The sequence below is a fragment of the Neophocaena asiaeorientalis genome, unplaced genomic scaffold (genome assembly GCF_003031525.2).
Source record: "Neophocaena asiaeorientalis asiaeorientalis breed wild unplaced genomic scaffold, Neophocaena_asiaeorientalis_V1.1 scaffold45, whole genome shotgun sequence".
Taxonomy (NCBI): Eukaryota; Metazoa; Chordata; class Mammalia; order Artiodactyla; family Phocoenidae; genus Neophocaena; species Neophocaena asiaeorientalis.
Window position 1 is genome coordinate 9,443,352 of NW_020174642.1, and position 19,828 is coordinate 9,463,179.

General features: G+C 50.6%; 1 protein-coding gene across 1 annotated transcript; it reads left to right on the forward strand.

Annotated features, from left to right (window-relative positions):
• Positions 1 to 864: 864 nt before the first annotated feature.
• Positions 865 to 19,083, forward strand: MX2 (MX dynamin like GTPase 2). Its single transcript, XM_024758434.1, is given in 13 exon segments — positions 865 to 1,006; positions 5,458 to 5,699; positions 6,302 to 6,494; positions 7,819 to 7,924; positions 7,926 to 7,948; positions 9,683 to 9,841; positions 11,190 to 11,324; positions 13,198 to 13,396; positions 16,392 to 16,476; positions 16,953 to 17,075; positions 17,378 to 17,519; positions 18,364 to 18,522; positions 18,968 to 19,083. Coding segments are annotated over 13 exon segments (1,824 nt in total).
• Positions 19,084 to 19,828: the final 745 nt, after the last annotated feature.

Here is a 19,828-nt window from a genome sequence, read left to right on the forward strand (position 1 = left end):
AAACACAGGAGAAGCAAAAACAGTCCAAAGGAAGAGGGCCAGGGAGGAGGGGCTGGTCCTCAAGATCGCGTTTCCGAACTCTACCCATGACTAACGGTAATGCTCTGACTTGAGGTTTCGAAATCGGAATGGCGCTACTGTCTCCTCATTATCGAAGTAATACACTATTCACGAGAATCCTGGGTCTGTGGGTTTCTAGCCGTGGGATGGTGTCTCGGGTGCTTAACTTGTCCAAACCTCACTTCCCATCTTATAGAAAAATAGGGAAAACAGAAATGAAATCCGACAGCACGTGAGAAGACACCCGTGTGGTCGCCGAGCCCCTGAGGACTTCACCTGAGCCTGCTCCTGGCCTCTCTCCCTGCCCAGCCCGCCTGTCCGTGTGTCTGGCCAGCTGTCCCGCCACCCCGTCGCCATCCCTGACTCCTCCCTCAGGCAGTTTCCACCCACACCCACCCTCACGATGCTTCCGAATCTCCCCTTCGCTCTCACAGCAGACGTTCCCAAATTTTCTCCGTCCTGGGCGCCCTGACTGTCTCAGTAATAGGTTCATGGTGCCCCGACCAAAAGACACGCCGAATAGTTCTGTTGATTCGTGAGCTAGGTCCAAAGAACTCAGTAATAGTAGGTAACGTGGTGGCCAACAGACATCCCTGTGTGTCCTGGGAAGTTCTGATGACCCCAAGTGTACCTGCCAGTTTGCTGAGGTTCCCCAAGATGCCTGGGCCCCCAGTTTGGGAACACAGTTTTACAGCCTCGGCTAAGTCCCTTTTCTCACCTGTTCATCCCTCATGGGTCTTATCTGTGATGTTAGTCGTCTCAGCATAATTTGGGGGTGTCTTCAACAGAGGGGGCACCGTCCCCATGGTCCCAGCTGTCCATGTTGGGATGGATTCGCTCTCCCAGCTACTCCAGGGCTGGGTGGACTGGAAGGTGGTCAGAAACGAGGGGACAGTCCAGTCTGGGGGGAGGTGGGAGACCGAGCTCGGGCTGCACGGCTGCGCTGGTGTGTGCAGCCAGGCGGGCGGACGGCTCTGGGCTTCCTGACTTGTCCTCAGGTTGAGCCACAACCCCAGCTCTGCCCTGTGAGCATCTTCCCTCTGGCTGGGACTGAGTTACATCCTTTTGTAATAAACTGTCCTCTGCTAGGACGGAGATCAGCACAGCCTCCATCCTTGCAGGTGATGGAGGACACACAAAGGGACCACGGGTGACTCACAACGATGCTCTCCTGCCCCTTCAGTGCTCCCTCCGTCCACCTCCTCCTTTGCCCACTCCTGGGCTGCTGGTCACGCTCTCGTAAGTGGACACAGCCCATTGTCCCTGCACGGATCTAGGTGGGGAGTAGGGACAGGCAGGGTTCCTTTAGAGTACTTTGGGTCCTGCCCCATGAGAGGGAAGGCAGGACACCCCCTCTGCATGTGATCTCAGTGACACTCGTGTGGGACGGGCCATCTCTCTCCTGCCCACAGCTGCTCTTATGCCTTCAGCCTCTTATCTTTTTTTTTTTTTTTTTTTTACCCATGTCCCCTGCATCAGCAGGCGGACTCTCAACCACTGCGCCACCAGGGAAGCCCAGCCTCTTGTCTTTATATCATTAAAGCGAGCTTGGGGCCCCTCACTTGATATGATCCTGCCGCCCCATCCTGCCACACAGAAGCCCTGACACCAATACTCCGCCACGCTACACCTCCCAGCCTCTCTGTGGAACCAATGCCTCTTCAGCTGCAGCCTCTCCCCCCCACCACCCTGGAGGCTCCAACTCCCACCCCGTTCCCCCAGAAAAGGCAGAGGACATACAGACTCCCCGAGACTAGCTCTTTCATGCCCTGCTCTAAAGTGCCACAGTCAAACCATAACATGAGAATAATCTTTGTTAAGGCCTTGGGGACAGGAGCCAAGGTGCAAAGCCAAGCCTGAGGCAGCTAGGACTGCCCACAGCTCGGCCTGAGCCTCCACACTCCCAAGGCCAAGGCTGCGTGGGGCAGATGGTCTCTCCCTCTTTGACAAAAAGAAGCACTTGATCCACCAGGAGCGCAAACTCCTCCAGCTGGGCCCTCTGCAAAATAATCTCCTCAGTTTTTATATTAAGCAAGTTAATATAATTTTACTATAATTTCCTTAGATTAAGGAGATTAAATAAATCCCTGGATATGTTTTTTTTTTTTGCGGGGAGAGGGTGGGCCGCACCACTCATCTCCGTTCCCCGACCAGGGATTGAACCTGGGACACAGCAGTGAAAGCACCGAATCCTAACCACTAGACCACCAGGGAACTCCGCTGGATATGTCCTTTAGGGCAATTTTATTAATGAAAAAAAAAAGCAGAGATGTTTTGCATGAGATCATATTTTCTGTTGATACTTGCTGGAAGGCTAGGTGTTTTGTAAAACGAAGAATTTCACTGGGGAGTATGGTAGCGTGGGAGACTGTGAGATGCGGAACACGTCAAAGGTTAAACCACAGGGACTCAGAGCAGTTCAGAAGAACGGGAAGATACAAAACAGCTGGAAAAAAACCCAGATTTATTTTTGGTCCCCAAGCAGAGGGAGGGGCTGTCTGAGAGCCCTTTCCTCTAAAGCTAGCTTACGCCACGGGGCACTCCAAGGGCTAGGCGCCAGCGGTTCCTGGCCAGCTAGTGTCTGCGTCGTTCCCACGCAGCCCCAAACGTTGGGATCGGCCGACAGGTTGGCTGTGAGGCTGGCCTTCCAACCAATTCACTCGTGAGTTTGTGCAGAGTGATCTCACTGCCCTTCATCCACAAGCGGGAACAGAAGTGCTGGCTTAGGATTTGAACACAGAGGTAAGGGCGCTCCTTCCACTTGACAGCCTTCGCAGGGCTCCCCGGGGAGCAGGGCCAAACCTGGGGATCCCCCTTCGCTTACAGTTTCCGGGTCAGTGGGGCTGCCCACTCAGAAGATTGCCGGTAGAAGACCTTCTCTGCCTTCTTCCAGCCCAAACCCAAGTGTCAGGTCCAGCCCTAACAATGCCAGGAAAGGCCAGGGCACAGCCCAGACAGGACAAGGCAGAGAGGCCAGCCCCCTCCCAAGAAAGGAGGTGCCCCTGGGCTGGGCTTTCTGAGCCCCCCAGGAGAAAGTGGTGCTTCTCCCAGTTCCCTGAGCTCATACTGACCTCAGGACATTTGCACTTATGTTTCCTCTGCCAGGAAGGCTCCTCCCAGGTCCTCAATGTTTGCTCCTCTGCTCCTTCATTTCCTGTACACGGACACACCCTCAAACAGACTCCCTACCCCCTGACAGCTGACCCCTGGCTCTATAAGCCACTACCTTTCTTCCAGACACTTCATCGTCACCTGGGGTTATATCATTGTTGGTTGGCTTATTTGTTTGTGGGGTGTCCCTGACAGAATGTATATACTAGAAGCAGGGACTTTATCTGGCTTGATCACCACTGTACCCCCATGGCAGGAACTACCTGGCACATAGTAGGTCCTTGTATTAGTTTGCTCAGGACACCATAACAAAGTGTCACAGGCTGGGTGACTTAAACAACAGAAATTTATTTTCTCACAGTCTGGAGGCCAAGAGTCCAAGATCAATGGGTCGTTAGGGTTGGTTTCTCCTGAGGCCTCTCTCCTGGGTGTGTAGACGGCAGTCTTCTCCCCGTGTCTTCACGTGCTCTTTCCTCTGTGCACCTCTGGGTCCTAATCCCCTCTTTTCATAAAGACAGTCAGATTGGATTAGGACCCACCCTAGTGGCTTCATTTTACCTCAATCTCCCCTTTAAAGGCCATATCTCCAGTACAGACACACTCAGGTCCTGGGGGATAGGACTCCAACATAGGAACTTGGGGACATGACTCAGCCCATATCAGTCCTCAAAGCATACTTGTTGAATGAATGAATGAATGAACAAATCACCCTCATTTTTAAAAATAGGTCAGTGGCACACACAAAGTCGTGAATGTCCGTATGTGCAGTCTGAGGAAGACAAACTGTTCGGCCCAGCATTCAGAGGTGCTATAAAATATGAAAAGGTAGGTTAGGATCAAATTTTTTAGGAACTCTGTTCTGAAAGAAAACATGACAGAGGTTTTTAGAAGGGGCAGTGACATGATGAGACCAGGGGTTTAGAAGGAAAAGGGCCACAATGTGTGCACAGGGGCCGCTCTTGAGTAGAGGGGCGGACGGAGGGCTGGACTGCAGGACCACAGCTGGACACGGGGTACCAGTGGACGCCCCAAAGGCCAGCTACGGGGGAGGGGCCACCTCAAGACTCCAATCCTCCCCACTGCTTAGTGCCCTGGGGCTGGCATAAAAAATTCCCCAAACTCGGACGCATAAAACAAGACATTTATTCTCCCCTGGTTCTGGAGGCCGGAAGTTCCAGGTCGAGGCGTCGGCAGAATTAGTTCCTCCTGGAAGTGTGAGGGAGCATCCCTTCCAGGCCTCTATCCCAGCTTCTGGGGTTCCTGCCCACCTTGGGGTTCCTCGGCTTGGGGCAGCATCCCTCCAATCTCTGCCTCTGTTGCCCTCTGGCCGTGGGTCTCTGGGTCTCAAATCCTCTCTGCCTGTCTCTTCTTGGATTTCGGGCCCACCCTCATCTCCAAATTCTTATCAGTTACATCTGCAAGCGACCTTTATCCAAATAAGGTCACATCCACGTGTCCAGGTGGACATGCATTTGGTAGGGGGGTGTGGAGCCATTCCACTCGCTGTATCCACTCTGCTCCCAGTGGAGGTCATAGCAGGAGAGGATTCATGACTCAGAGCCGCTGGCTGGCCTCTGGGCCCTGACTTAGGCCAGTAACTGGACCTCTGCGCTTCAGCTTCTTGACCTGGAAAAATGAAAATTGGCAGCTAACACGTAGGGTTGTTGTGAAAATGAAATGAACATCTTAGAGCAGCGCTAGGTGAGGCCGGCACTCAATACCGCCAGCTCTTTCTAGGGTGCTGACTACCTGATTATAGTCCCCATGGAGAAGCAAGAGACCCAGTCAACCATTTCTCCCAGGCTCCCCAGCAGCCTGACCTAGTCTGTGTGAGAAACAGTGATGGCAGGGCAGAGATTGGCTTCAAACGGACCCAGGAGGGGCTGCCTGTCATCTCTCTGCACCTTACGGTCTCCTGTCCAGTCCTGAAGCTCAGGTGACACGGAGCCCATCAGAAGTAACAGTGGGACATTCAAACTCTCCTTTGGAAGCGTGGAGTTCGCTCGTCCCCAGGCCCTGGGAGCTCATGGAGACCCCTCTTGTGCTCTGCGCCTGTGCGTTGCCATCTGCCCCTCTTGCAGACGGGGCCTCTGCTGGGCTCCTGGCCTCCCCTGTGTGCAGAGGGTGGGTTGTACGGGGCTGGGCAAGGCAGAGCTGGAAAAAATGCAGCCCTGGGGAGGTCTGCTGGGGGACCTTTGGGCCACGTTCCCAACTTGTGTCTTTGTAGAGCGTGCCAGGAAGATCGGAGGTTCTGAGCAGTGGTGACCGCACCCACCAGCTTCCCAGGAGACAGCTGGTGCCTAAGCCCTACGTGCAGCTCAGTTTCCTCCCAACACTGTCCCAAAGAAGAAATGCATTCCTTCCAGCGGCAGCCACTACTGCCACCGGGCGCGGCACCTGGACAGATGATGTACCCCCCAAACTGGCAGGGGGGAGGAAAGGACCCGGTTTTCCTCGCCAAGGGCTTCAGTCTGCTGAATTTGAACCACCAGCAGCCAGGAGGAAACAGGGACCGGCAGACGTCAAAGGTAAGTCGGGCGCAGGTATGGCCAGGAAGGGCGCCTCCCAGCAGCCCGTGGGGGTTGTGGGGGCGGGGAAAGGCGGGAAATAAAACCTGCAAGTCTGGTCCAGCCCCAGGCGCACAACTGGTGTCGCCCTCTCTCCTGGGCACTTCCAACAAGCACCAGGGACAGACACAGTCTCTGGGGGCAGCAATGGCCTTCCTGGACATGAATCTGCGGGCTCCGTTCCCTGTGCCGGGGTCTCCTTCCTGGGAGCTTTGCCTCCAGCTATGACTGACGCTGTCATCACTGCCAGCCTGCCTTCCCCACCCCACCCCGGCTCGGCAGCCACGGGCCCATTCCTCTCCCCCCTCCAGCGGGGAACGCCTGCCGCTTGGCGCCAGATGGCCTGTCTCTGCCTGTCTCCATCTCCATCTCCAGCCCCAGCCAAATATTCCCCCCCAGCAGCAGAAGCAAATCCTCCACAGGACGAGAGCACAGGGGCCTCCCTGCAGGCACATCCCGATCCAACTCTCATCCCTCCTGTTTCTAATTCGGCCACAAATTCCCGAAGGTGGTGGGAGCCCCACCAGAGGCCAAGACTGGGAAGTCTGTGGTGTCTCTTCCAGGGGCTTGAGAACAACCTGTACAACAAGTACGAGGAGAAGGTGCGGCCCTGCAGTGACCTCATCGACTCCCTGCGGGCCCTGGGTGTGGAGCAGGGCCTGGTCCTGCCCGCCATCGCTGTCACTGGGGACCAGAGCTCGGGCAAGAGGTCCGTGCTGGAGGCGCTATCGGGGGTCGCCCTTCCCAGAGGCAGTGGTAAGCTCTGCCGGGCCAGCCTCCTGCAAGCCACAAGGCATCCCGGGGACCAGTGGGCTCAGGAGAGGTCGCCGGGAAGGCCCCCGGGAGGGCAGCTCCCACAAGCCCTGGACGGCTGCGTCTGGAGTGTGTGGTGTGGGCAGGCGGCCGGGGGGCAGGGCCCTGGGTGTTCCTGCTGCCCCTAGTTTCTGAGTCCTCTTTTACCTGTCAGTAGTCATCGCTGGGCCTGTATCAGTCGGTTTCTTTCTAGTCATCTTTCTAACAGTGTAGAAGCATTTCTTCTTTGATCTTGTTAATTTGTGAGTTTCAGGTAACATGTGAAGTCTTTTTGAAGAATTTTCTCAATGCTTTGAGAAGCTATTAGCCAGGATCATGGTGTGATAAGACACAATGTTTCCTTTAAAAACATTTTTTTGTTTGGCCATGCTGTGCAGCATGCATGATCTAGTTCCCCAACCGGGGATCGAACCCACGCTCCCTGCGTTGGGTGTGCAGAGCCTTAACCACTGGACCGCCAGGGAAGTCCCTGTTTCCTTTAAACATTTTTAAAGTGTGTGTAGAGTTAAAAAGCGGTTGTACATTTCTGATTTAATAAAATAATTATAAAGGAAAAAAACAAGGAAGGAGATGGCATCCTGTAGTGGGTAGAGGTTCCCCTGTCCTGGTTCCCTCCCTCATTCCCATCTCCTGCCAGCACTGTCCATCAGCCAAACCCAACCAGAACCCAGGGGGCCAGGGCTGCCTCCTGGGCACAGAGGAGGGAGTGGGGATGCCGAGGGCTGCCAGGACCCTGCACAGCCCCCAGTAAGAGCGCCCTGGCCTGTGCCTCCTTCTGACTACAGGCAGCTGGTCCTTTACTCCAGAGTCTCCTGTGAGTTTCCCACCAGCCCCAGTGCCTGACATGTGATGGAGTCAGAGTGGGGACAGGGCTCCTCCCCTCCGCCCTGGGTTCAGCATTTTGGGGAGAGAAACAACAGAGCAGAGAGTCTGGAGGCCAGTGTGGCCATGGCAGTCTTGTGAGGCAGGCAGGTAGCCCTGGGCATACCTGCCTTGTAGGACAGTGCTGTGTGCTGCCTCCACAGCAGGACGGGAGAGGCTCGGAGGGGCCGGACAGGGTCAGGCGGATCTCACCGCTTCACAGCCTGCCTGTCCGGGCCCTGGGCTTCCACCCGGACCATGCCCCAGGCCTTTCTAGGGCCCCGGGGAAAGTGATGGGGCTTGGAGATTTCAGACGAGGCCTCTGGGGACACTGGGGAGAATAAGAGCAAAGGGCACGCGTGAACTCTTCTTTTTAAGGGAAACAGGATGTTTGGGAAAGTCTCAGGAATCATAGCCAGGTGTCCGCTGGTGCTGAAACTGACAAAGCAGGAGTGCAAGTGGACAGGGAGAATCAGCCGCCAGAAGACGGAGCTCCAGGTGCGAGACCCCTCAGGCGGAGAGGGAAATACGTAAAGGTAGGGCCCCGCGGGCGGCTACAGGTCGGCACCTTCTAACCCCAGTCATCCTCGGTCATCGGGGCCTCTCCAGCTCCACAGCAAGCACCCGTCTCTTCTTTCCAGGCTTTTCCATGTGCCAGTGCCCCTGCCTCAAATGCCGTCCCTCACATGCTGTCCCTCCTCCTTGCCTGCCTAATTCCTACTCTTCCTTTGGGTCTCAGTTTACCTGCCCCTCCTCTGGGAAGTGTCCCCTACAGGACCCCCGGCCCCAGCTACCCTGGTCACTGCTGGGTATGTGTGTCCCAAGGAGCTGCTCCAACCTAACGTGGCTGCTTGCCTGTGGCCACGTCCCTGTCCCCATCCAATGCAGCTTCCCCCAACGCTGACCCCACCCACCCATCTTTTCTGGAAGCATAGCCAACAGTTGAGATTAGCCTTAGGTAAGCACAGAATGATCAAAAGGCTCAGTTGCTCCTGGAATCCGCCTCTGTACCTGCTCAGAGGGGACCCTGGAGGTCACCCCCTCGCAACCCTGCCCCCTAGGTCCCTGAGCATGCCCACCCCTCCCCCGGGCTTCTCCCCCTTCCTGCTCTCAAGCTGGGCTCAGCCAGGCAGGCGAAAATCAACCCTGATCATAACAGGAAACTCTGCAGCCACAGCTTCCGTTCCAGGGAGATGGGCTTCTTCCTTACCGAGCAATGAACTTAGCATCTGAGGCTGGGGTTCTTACATGACTCCGTGGGCTCAGCACCCCGAGAATCCTGTTGTCTCAGCTGGCTCACCAGAGGGATCCCCCCCCCCCAGATAGAGAAGTACTGCCCCAATTCTAGCATCCATCCCTTGGAACAGAAGCTTCTTGAGACCCTCGATTGGCAAGTTTCCTAGCTTCAGATAATAAAAGGTCTGCACTCTCTGTGCTGGCTATGCCTGTCCTGGGCTGCCTCGTGCCCGGCACATCCTGCAGCCCTGTCCAGATCTGCCCAGACTCTCTCTAGCCGTGAGCTCTGTGGGCAAGACTAGGAGGGCACCATGGGTGCCAGCTTGGGTGAACGTTCTGTGTGAGGAGCTATAATGAGTCTCTTTAGAATAGTGTCTTGGAACGCTGGTCCACTGCTGATGGGAGGGCAAGTTGCTGTAACCACTTTGGAAAACTGGCACAATATCGACTAAGGCTGGAGGGGTGCCCACCCCATGATGCCCCCAAACTCCAGCCAAAAGGTGCACCAAAAATCAGGTTCCAGAATGTTCATAGCAGCGCCCTTGTGATCGCCCCTCCCCCCATCGGAAACCACCCAATGTCCATCAACAGTAGACTGCATCGAGGCACAGGGTGGAATAACACATGGTAATGAAAAGGAAGAGCCCTCAGCTATAAGCACCAGTACGGGGTCCAGCCTGTGAAACGTGAAACTCACCAAGCCACGTGCTTAAGACAATGGGTACCTTCCGGTACCTATGGTACACTTCAGTACAAAGTTACAAACTCATATCTTAGGTCGTGACCCTGAATGATAATTAAGGCAGGAAAAGTTTACAGAGGAACAGCCTGGCTGTCATCGCCGGGACCCCAACTTCTATCTCTAGAGAATTAGGCAATTCATCAGGGCTGTGCCCTAAGTTCCCTGCCTATTTCTCACATCAGGGCTGTCCCCAAATATAGGTGAAATATGTAGCTGCCCACAGGTTTCACTGCTTCTGCTAAGTTGGGTTGTTCATTTGGACTCTCGGTTTTTCTCCTCTCGGTCTCTGGAGCCCAGGAGGTCATAGCTGGGAATGGAGTTGGCATTAGCCACGAGCTCATTAGTCTGGAGATCACCTCCCCTGAGGTTCCAGATCTGACCCTCCTTGATCTTCCCGGCATCACCAGGGTGGCCGTGGGAAACCAGCCCCGTGATGCCGGACTGCAGATGGGCCCTTCTGGAACTTGGGAACGGGTCCCACACTAAGTTGGGAGACTTCTGAGGTCTCTGCCGGCAGCCCCAAGGGCTCTGTTGCACCTTCCCAGCCCTCACTCTGAGTAGCTGGGGAGGAGGCTGGGGTAGGACCATCTAGGGCTGGGGCCTCATACTCAGATTCTGACAAGGGCCTGGTAGGTCATGGAAACAGAAGTTGACTCAGTGGCACTGGAGGTGTATAGGTATTGACGCCCTGCCCAATGTTGTCCTGTGAGAATGTTGGCCCAGGGTTACCACTATCCCGATATTTAAAAGAAGCCAGAAATTGGATTTTTACATGGGATCTGCCAATTTTAGCAACAGTTTTTTAAACTAACGCTACGTAAGTCAATCGGAACTCAGACTGTTATCTCTGATCAGGGGCAGAAAGGCCAGCACAACGCACAGGAATGAGAACTGCTGACCAGCAGTGACCCAGCACAAACCGACAGCCACTGAGCCCTGGGCTTCTTTGCCAAAGACCTTCCCCCCTAAGGTTGCCTGAGGACATAGTCGTCACTGGGATGCCAGAGTCACACATGATCTTTGGGCTGGGTTCACCCCAAGAGCAGCCTTGTCAAGCCTTTGCCAGGCCAGCTCACACAGAGGCCAAGGAGACGAGGATGGTCTCAGGAGCGGGATTGGGGTCCAGGGTGTAAAGGGACAAGGTGGAGGATGGGGAGAAGGCGATACCCTCCTGCCCAAGGACTGGGGTCATTTAACTGCCCTCCTCCCTTTGACGGGAGGCACTTCCAGTGTTGGGAACTCAACCATAGCCCAACTAGGATTGTGTCGGTCCTTTCTGGATGGGGTCTCTGCTAGCTCAACTGTCTTGGGCAGTTAAATTACTCTTTCTTCCTATATCCAAATCACCATTCTCTGTCTCTCTGGGAGCAGTGTAGTTAGGTCATTTCCCTTACTGCGTTAAGGGACTAATTCCACACTTCTTACCCCACTTCATTCAGCAAACGGGTGGGACTTCCTAGGGTATGAGAAAGATGCTTGCCTGGGGTCAGAGTATGCTGCTTCTTCCTGCCATAGTCTCAGGACTGTCACAGGGAAGATCTGTCGATGAAGGAGGGGTCTCATCTAGCCATAGGAATCAGGGAGTCTTTGAGAAAGAAGAAATATCAGTGATGAGCTTTGGAGGATAAGTAGGACATCAACAGAGAGCTCAATAAGGGCAAGTGGGTGGACATTCCAGAGGAAGGGGACAGGCTAAGCCAAAGCCCAGAAGTGTAAAAACTGGGTCACGCTCTGGGATGTCTAGCCGTGCTCTTGGGTGACCAGAGACGTGTTCTTCCTTTGTGATTCCTTGGCATCAGATCAAGGCACTTGTCAATACATCCAGAGGCAGCAGACAATCAACTTGGTGGTGGTCCCCTGCAACGTGGACATCGCCACCACAGAGGCACTGAGCATGGCTCAGGAGGTGGACCCCGATGGAGACAGGACCATAGGTAAGAAGAAAGGACCAAGCTTCTAGAGGACAGGAAGCCAGGGGGAGACCCCTCATATGTTTAGAAGGTCCTGGAATGTAGCCCACATCCTGCCTTAGATCCAAGTGCCGTTCCCAGGGAAGCTCCATGGGCTCGGGGTGGAGCCGAGCACAGCAGATGGGTCACCCTCACTGACAGTCAGGGTTAGATGTGTGGCCAACATTTGGAGGTTCTTTGCCCTCCTTCCTATCGTCCCTTGTTTGCATTCTTGAACCATTCTGGATGGGGGAGGAGAAATGCCTTATTTGTTCTCCCACAGTGGTCCAGAAAGGAGAAAGTGACCCATCAGCTCTGCAGTTCCACAGGTAAAGTTCTTGTGAGTCCTTGGTGCATGGAAAAGACTTTCCCAGGGCCTGCGTGAACATACTCAGGGAACATTCTTCCAGGCTTACATTGGAGCACAGGTGTCTGCAGAATTTATATTCAAGCAGGATGCTTCCTGGGGTAGATGGGTTCCCTTCAATTTCTTTTTTTTTAAAAAGTCACTGTGGAAGGCATTATAGGGGACTTGGTTTAAGAGCACAGACTTCCTGGGTTTGAATCCTTGTTCTACCACTTACTGGCTACATATCCTTGGGCAAATAATAGCTGCTATTTAAACATTTTTTATATTATTATTTAATATCACTTCTCTCCCAATCACTTCACCTACCCGTTGAGTTTGCCTTCCTGAAAATTTGCAAGTCATTTTCCTCCACTAAATGGATACTCAGTATATCATTGCCTTTTCCGCTTTTTCCTCAACAAATGCCTAGTTTTCCAGTTAGGATAAAAATAACGCTAGGGGAATACAGCTCACGTGTAATGTGTTATTATATGCCAGGCTACACTTGTACCCTGTTAGCTGCTGACTTTTACAGGTGTCTAGAGCACATGGAACCAGAGAGAAGACTCAGGTTTCGGGTCACGAGTCATTGTAAGTCATTAGGGATGTCTTATTGATGACCACAGAAGACAACATCATCTGTTCAGCAGATTGATCTATTTGGATAGCAGCGTCTCCACAGCAATTGAATAACACCAGTAATAGTTTTCTGTTCTTCTCATTAGCCACACGCTCTAATAACCAAAAGTTCTTGCTCAATATTAGCTATTATTGTTATAAATTCAGCCAAGTACCATAACCATAGAGTATACACAATCTGACCTCAGTATATTCCGGACAGCATTATAACATCAATGCAAACTTTCCATGCATTCTAGGGTCAAGTGCAGAAATAGAGAACAGTGTGCTAGGTTTAAAAAGGAAATGCAGTATACACATGTACACAGCAGCCTTATTCACAACAGCCCAAATGTGGAAGCAAAGCAAGCATCCATCAAGAACACAGTCACTTGGAGATCAAAGCTTCTGGTCCAATGTGAGCAGGAAGGAGTGAGGGCAGGAACATGAGAGAGGAAGGAGGGAGGACATCGAAGGAGGTTCCCACCAGAAGAGGCAGAGTGAGTCTGCGACAGGAGACATTAGAGAGAGGGCACAGGCCCTCCTTACAGTAGGGGATGACGTGTTTTTGGAAGCATGGTGATGGAGTGGGTCGGTTCTGATGAAGTATGCCGCCTAAGTGTCTGGCACCCAGCAACCACCCAAGAGACATTTGTTACATGAATTACACAAGGCAGTTCATGAGCTGAGTGAATGGGTGAGTGAAGAAAAGTACAAGTAAGAGGAGTGACGATGGGATGAATGACTGAACGGGCTGTCAGACGCTGGGCCATCAAGGCTGCAAGAGGCTTTGCTGATCATGGCCGATAAAAGATCCCGTAGCCTAGCAGCATTCGGTATATTTGACTAGAGGACCAAGCTCTCCAGTGCCCTTCTCTAATCACCTCACAGGAATCCTGACCAAACCAGATCTAGCGGACAAGGGCGCTGAGAAAGGTGTCCTGAAAGTCATGCAGGACCTCACATACCATCTCAAGAGAGGTTATATGATAGTGAGGTGCCGGGGTCAGCCGGAGGTCACGAACAAGCTGAGCTTGGCCGAAGCAACCAAGGAGGAAATGACGTTCTTTCAAACACATCCGCACTTCAGGTAAGATTCTTTAGGACAACCTTGGACTCCATGGAAAGCAGCCCCGCCTACCGGAATTGGCATAGATGACTACCAAATTATATATAAAAATTATACAATGAGCATAACCTACCCTCGTCTTTATTTCGGTGTTAAGATTATTGGCTTACTTAAAGAAACCATGTTTTCTTGGACTCTGATGAAAAATTGTAATAGGGTATTTCATAAGGCAGAGCACACTCTGGTTTCTCAAAATGTCTTCACTTTCTTTCTCATCTGAGTCCCACAAAATCTTGCAAAACACTGGGATTTTTCCCGTTGAATCGGGTACTTTTTTCCTTTCACTTTATTTAAGAACTTGCTCTTCCTGAACGGCAAGTTCAGGGGGAGAAGGGTAATAAGATATAGAGGTCACTCCTGCTTTAAGGAGAGACGGTGGGAAAATGGTGAGTTTTTGCAGACCAGGTTTGCTACTTGCTCTGTGCCCTTGGGAGATGACTCAGCCTCGCTGAGTTTTTGCTTTCTTATCCTGCTAATGCTTCACAGTATCGCGGTTAGGATTAAATAATATGGCACACGCACATGTTCTGGCCAGCACTCTATACATACCACCCTGGTTCCTTGTTCCTCTCTGCTCCTGCCCTGAATGGAAGAAACAGATCGTTTCCAGTAGTGTTAGGGGTCATGGGAGAGAAAACTCTGCTCACCGAACAGAGAGAAGATTCTGTAATAATCACACCCATGGTTCTCAACCCTGAGGGAGCAGCGGAATCTGCGAGAGAGTTTGTTAAAATCCAGCCGGCTGTGCCCTGTCCCAGAGTTTCTGAGGTCTGGGGTGTGGTCCCCAAATTTATGTTTCTAACGAGTTCCCAGTTGAGGTCGACGTTGCTGACCCAGGGACCACGCTTTGAAAACCACTGTTCAAGGTGTCTGGGGAAGTTAAGTCTTGGATAAAAAAGTGTGCTGAAGTGCTTTGTTGTTGAACATCTGAGATTTAATCCTTGTGTGCCCACATGCTGGGACTCAGCCCTTGCAGGAAAGGCACTCACAGTAGCACTGGAAAAATGATCCTACTGGGTCCTTCGTGAATTTATGTTAACAGCAAACACTTAGCAACCAGACCACCTGGTATGTGACCCTGGGCGAGCTGCTTAACCTTCTGGTGCATTTGCCTTTCTTTAAAGTTGGTTGTTCAATGATTAAATATCTGTAAAGCCCTTAGAATCATGTAGGCGCTTAGTAAGCACCATGTAAACATATTTTTAAATTTAATTTTATTGTGGAAAGAACATTTATCATGAGGTCCACCCTCCTAACAAAAGTCTAAGTGAACAATGCAGTATTGTTAACTATTGGCACAATATTTTTCAGCAGAGCTCTGGAACTTACTTATCTTTCATAGCAGAAACTTTTTGCCCTTTGGTTAGCAAGTCCTCATTTCTTCCTCCCCCCAGCGCCTGGCAACCACCATTCCCACTCTCTGATTGCATGAGTTTTAGATAGCTCACGTGAATGGAATTATGTAGTGTTTGTCTTTCTGTGACAGGCTTATTTCACTTAGCGTAACGTTCTCAAGGTTCACTCATGTTATCACATATTGCAAAAAGGCTGAATTATATTCTATTGCATATATCTACCACAGTTTTTATCCATTTACCTTTCCATGAACATTTACGTGTTTCCACATCTTGGCTATTGTGAATGGTGCCACGATGAACACAGGAGTGCTAATATCTCTTTGAGATCTTGATTTCAATTCTTTTGAATAAATGCCCAGAAGTGAGATTGCTGGATCATATGGTAGTCCCATTTTTAATTTTTAAAGGTACTTTCTTACTGCTTTCCTTAGTGGCTGCACCATTTTGAATTCCCATCAACAGTATACAAGGGCTCCAATTTCTCCACATCTTTGCCAACGCTTGTCTTTTGTTTTTTTGATAATACCATCCTAAAAGATGTGAAGTGTCTAATTGAGAAAAACATCCTTTTTGCAAAAACACTTTGCATCTTGATAATTTTTTCATAACATAGTTCTCAACATTTAAATATTTCATTTACAATTTTGAATTTACGTGGTGTACTATTTTAAATTAATTTAAAAAATTTATATCAAGACTCAATTATGATAATTTGAAATATCAGGGAAAAAGTTAATACATTTCTGCCTAGAGATACAAATACAAACTGGAGAGAGAGAGACAGAGAGAGACAGAGAGAGAGGCTGAGACCTTATCGATGTCTTGGTACCCTAATCCACAAACTGCATCTAAATCTCAATGAGCTCAGCCTGCCTGGCTGGCTGTACCAGCGTCATTCACACAGGTGTCTTTACCTGTAGTGTCTACCTGCTCGGGCTGTAAAGGTGGTGAACGGGACGCAAAGTGGAACTCTACTGCTTACCAGCTCAGCAATGATATCAAGCAGTTTGGCTCTCTGAGCCTAAGGTGCCTCTCTTGTGAAAAAAGAGGCAATGAAGACACATGCTTTGTACCGCAGTGCAGGGCTTCACTGCGATGTGAAGGGCTTGGAATGATGCTTGGCCCAAAGATAGCCCTCCTTGGTGCCCCTCTGCATCCTTCCTGCTCTTCCTCTTTGTTAAATTGTTGTTAGCAACGTTGACCGCTTAGGACTGTCCCCAGCCTTCCAGCGACACACAGACATAGCCTCTACCAAAGCACCATTCATCAGTTTGTAATGCTCAAATGACCACCAACATAACATTTTGCTAAAGAAGTCTTCCATTATATTCAAGCATCAGCTACAAACTGTCACTTGCCATCTGCCTCTACAAGGATTAAATCATGAGCTATTGTAGTTGCTGACCTTCAACACCCCTTGAAAGGAGTTCAGGGTGGAGATCAGGAATGAGGCCCTCTGTGCTCTGGGAAAAACTGGCAGAACAGGTCTTCAGATGGTTAGATATTCTCAGAAGATTTTATGAGCCCAATTCTTGTATCTCCTCATATCTAGAAGAGCACTAAAATCCTTCATGGTGACGTCTGCACCTCGTGACTAGCAGTAAACTTCACGAGACGAGCAGAACCTTCTGCAAAACATATGTTCTTGATGGCATGGACTCCCCCTTCACCAAAACCACATATGTACCGACCAACCCCCCCTAACTCTTTGGGGCAGTTTCTCAGAGCTCTCTGAGATGCTGTCTCCCGGGCTATAGTCCTCATTTTGCCCCAAATAAAACTTAACTCACATTGTCCATGTTGTGCATTTTTTAAAGTCAGCACAAGGTTACTTCTCCTCTCAATGAAAAGCACTGAGCCAAACACAGCAAAAAAACAAAAACAAAAACTGGCCGCCATCTGATTCCTCCCCGCTCTGGTCACTTGACAGAACTGCAAAGTTCTTGACACCAGACGGTTGAAGCTGTAGTGCATAGCATTGCATCCAAAGCCCTTCTCGAGCTCTTAACAGGGGTCCATCTCAACAGGCTTCACACAATAATAGAAATTCCGGATCCCCTTAAATGCTCTCAAATGAGACTCTGCCCATACACCTGCAAAACTTGTCAGCTAAGCTCATCAGTCTGCGGGCTTTCGTTGTTTGCTCTTCTGTTGTTCAGAAATTGCTCCCTTTGTTAGAGAATCAAATAAAGGAGAGTCACCAGAGGGCGACAGAGGAGCTGCGCCAGTGTGGAGATAACCTCCCCAGCAACGAAGCCTATAAAATGTTCTTTCTGATGGAGGTGAAGATTACCGGGGACCCCGTGTGACCCTCGGGCACAGAAACTGGCTTCTCCTTAGATGGTCGCATCCTTCCTGGTGGCCCTGCACATCTTGTGGTGGCCCTCCCTATATGCGAGCTTCCCCGCCTGTGGCTTGCGGGAGCCCTGCCCTGCCCTCCCTGGGTCTCACCCGGGGGATGAAGTGGCTGGTGGGTCACTGGACCCCTTTGAAACCCCAGGTCCCACACCACACTCAGCTGTCCCAGATCCCAGCTCTGTGATATGATTACAGCCCAGAATGATGCTTTTATCTCATTTTTCAGAAAATTAAGGTGTTTAATCGGGACGTTGAAAAGTTAATAGAAGGAGAAGGAATTGTAAAGGAGAAAGAGTCCCGCTTATATAACAAAATCAGAGAGGAGTTTAAAAACTGGATACTCATACTTGCAGCCAATCCCCAAAAAGGTGAGTCTGGGGACAAGGCTCCCGCAAAAGCAGCATGGTGTTTACCAAGACCAGAAGCTACTTCCGGCACGTGAAAAGTGTGCGAAGAGCTGACTGTGCCCACACGAGGGACCCCTTAGTATCTGTAACAGCTTCCCACCCATCAGTGTGGTGCGCTGACCTCACCAATTCAATAGAAGACGATTCCACCACCTACTTCCAGCTTTCTCCTGCTCCTTTGTTCCGAGGCGAGGCAATTTCACTTACCCCGTCTCTTCCCTCCTCTTCACCCCTAATCCAAGACCAGAGAGGTCAATGCTTTGACAAGAAACTCCTTGCTTCCCCTGGCAGAATTCCAACTTCCATTCTGCTGCAGCCCAAATGCCAATAGGGTGTGTGCCCATGGTGCGTGCGTGCGTGTGTGTGTGTGTGTGTGTGTGTGTGCGTGCATCTTTGTTTTGGCACTTGATAAAAACAGCATTCTTCCTTCCATGGTAGGAGTCCTCCAGCTGTAGTCTGGATGTATTCTTGGGAGAGCTGTAAGTGCCGTAAGAATTTTTGAGTTTCTATTTTCATTTAATGAATCAGTTTCTCCTACCAATTATAAACATTCAACTTCTTTCTTGGGTTGATGACTCTCAACTGAAACACCTTTGAATAGAATAAAATTTTTGGTTCTTAAAAGTCAGTATTTCTCCAACTGGCATTATCAGACCATGAATATTTTTTTCCTTATAAAAAAAACTCTGTTTAGAAACATTGTCATAGGGTTCATTGGGTAATCAAGACTTGAGAAAAAGTGCCTATCTTTAAAATGTTCATGAAATTATTGGAATTTACCCTGGTGATTTGTTTTATGTTGCAGCTAAGAACATCATTCATGAAGAAGTCTCAAAATAGGACAAGCAGTATTGAGGCAAGGAACTTCTCGGATTTGTCAACTACAAGACATTGGAGACCGCTGTGAAGCAGTATCTCGAACAACTGGTAGACCCAGCGCTAGAGATGCTCCAGAAGGCCGTTGGTGAGGAACTCTCATAAGTGCCTTTCAAATGATCATCCCAGTACCTCCCATAGTCTCAATGCCTTGAGGGAGAGATTGGAATGGAATTACCAAACACAGCCTACAGATGCTTGCCCATCTGAGGGGAGGACGGTAGTGTGTATGAACTTTATCTACCTCATACCTAAGCCTGGACACCGCTGTATGAGGAACAGTCTTGCTAACCCTGCAGAGACCACACACCCAGGAAAGGACCAGAAATTGATAGGACCTGCTCAGGGTGGTGGTGTATTTGGCATCTCCCTTTATGGGGATTAGGTACCATTCCCCACTTCTCTCTTGGTCTGTAGATCTGGGAGCTCGGCCCTAGAATGGGCTCATTGTATCACGATGTATCCTCCCTGTGTCTTTAACCCATTTCATTCCTGCTTGCATTCTACGGATGCTTTGTTCTTTCCTTGATCAGAAATTATCTGGACAACTTTCACTGACACAGCCAAAAAAAATTTTGGTGGATTTTCCAACCTTAATCAGACAGACAGTCCAGATAAGTGCCCACAGTTTACTTGTACTACTGGCTGATTTATCTGGGTTTAACCTTTGAAAGAAGCTGGATATTTACCATCATTTGGAAACATAAGGCCAGGGTTATAAAGGCACGGTTGCTGGGCTGGTGACTCCAGGAGCGTCTGTCATTTTGCTTCTGCTCCAGAGTGTCTGCACTGCCTGGGAGAAATGAAACAGAGCACGTGACCTGGTTATCCTTTCTGCAGGATCTTCTGCAGGCTGGCAGGACATAGGCTGGATGGCGATGACCATACCTAGTGATGGGCTGGTATTGTTGAATCTCATTCTTGCAGAAAGGACTAGTTTTACTCCAAAATCTTTATACGTTTGACTTAAAATATTGCCACAGCTGTGTGGGTTTTCACTTAGCAAGTTAGTTATTGAACTCTTCCCTCAGGAAAGGGAAGAGAGGGGCGTTTGCCTCCCACCTGGGCTTAGATAAAAATCATCTTCCACCCAGGCCTAGACGGATGCGTCAGAAGCTCATTCCACGGGCTCAGGAGAACAAGAAAAAACATTTGCCATTTTTTCTATAACAAAAGAGTTTCTCCTTTCACCTCTTTGGCCAGCTGGTGGAAAACAAATCACACGTCGCCAGCTATCCCAGGGGCTGTGTCTGAGTCCCGGGCTAGGTGACGTGCCTGGTCCTTGATCACCATTCCTCCAGGCTGGCAGCTTGCAAGATGTATGCGTCCTTCCTGGGCCTTCGTGGTTGGTCCCCTGGACGCTCCATGCTCCCGACTACAGGGCTGGTCCTCGT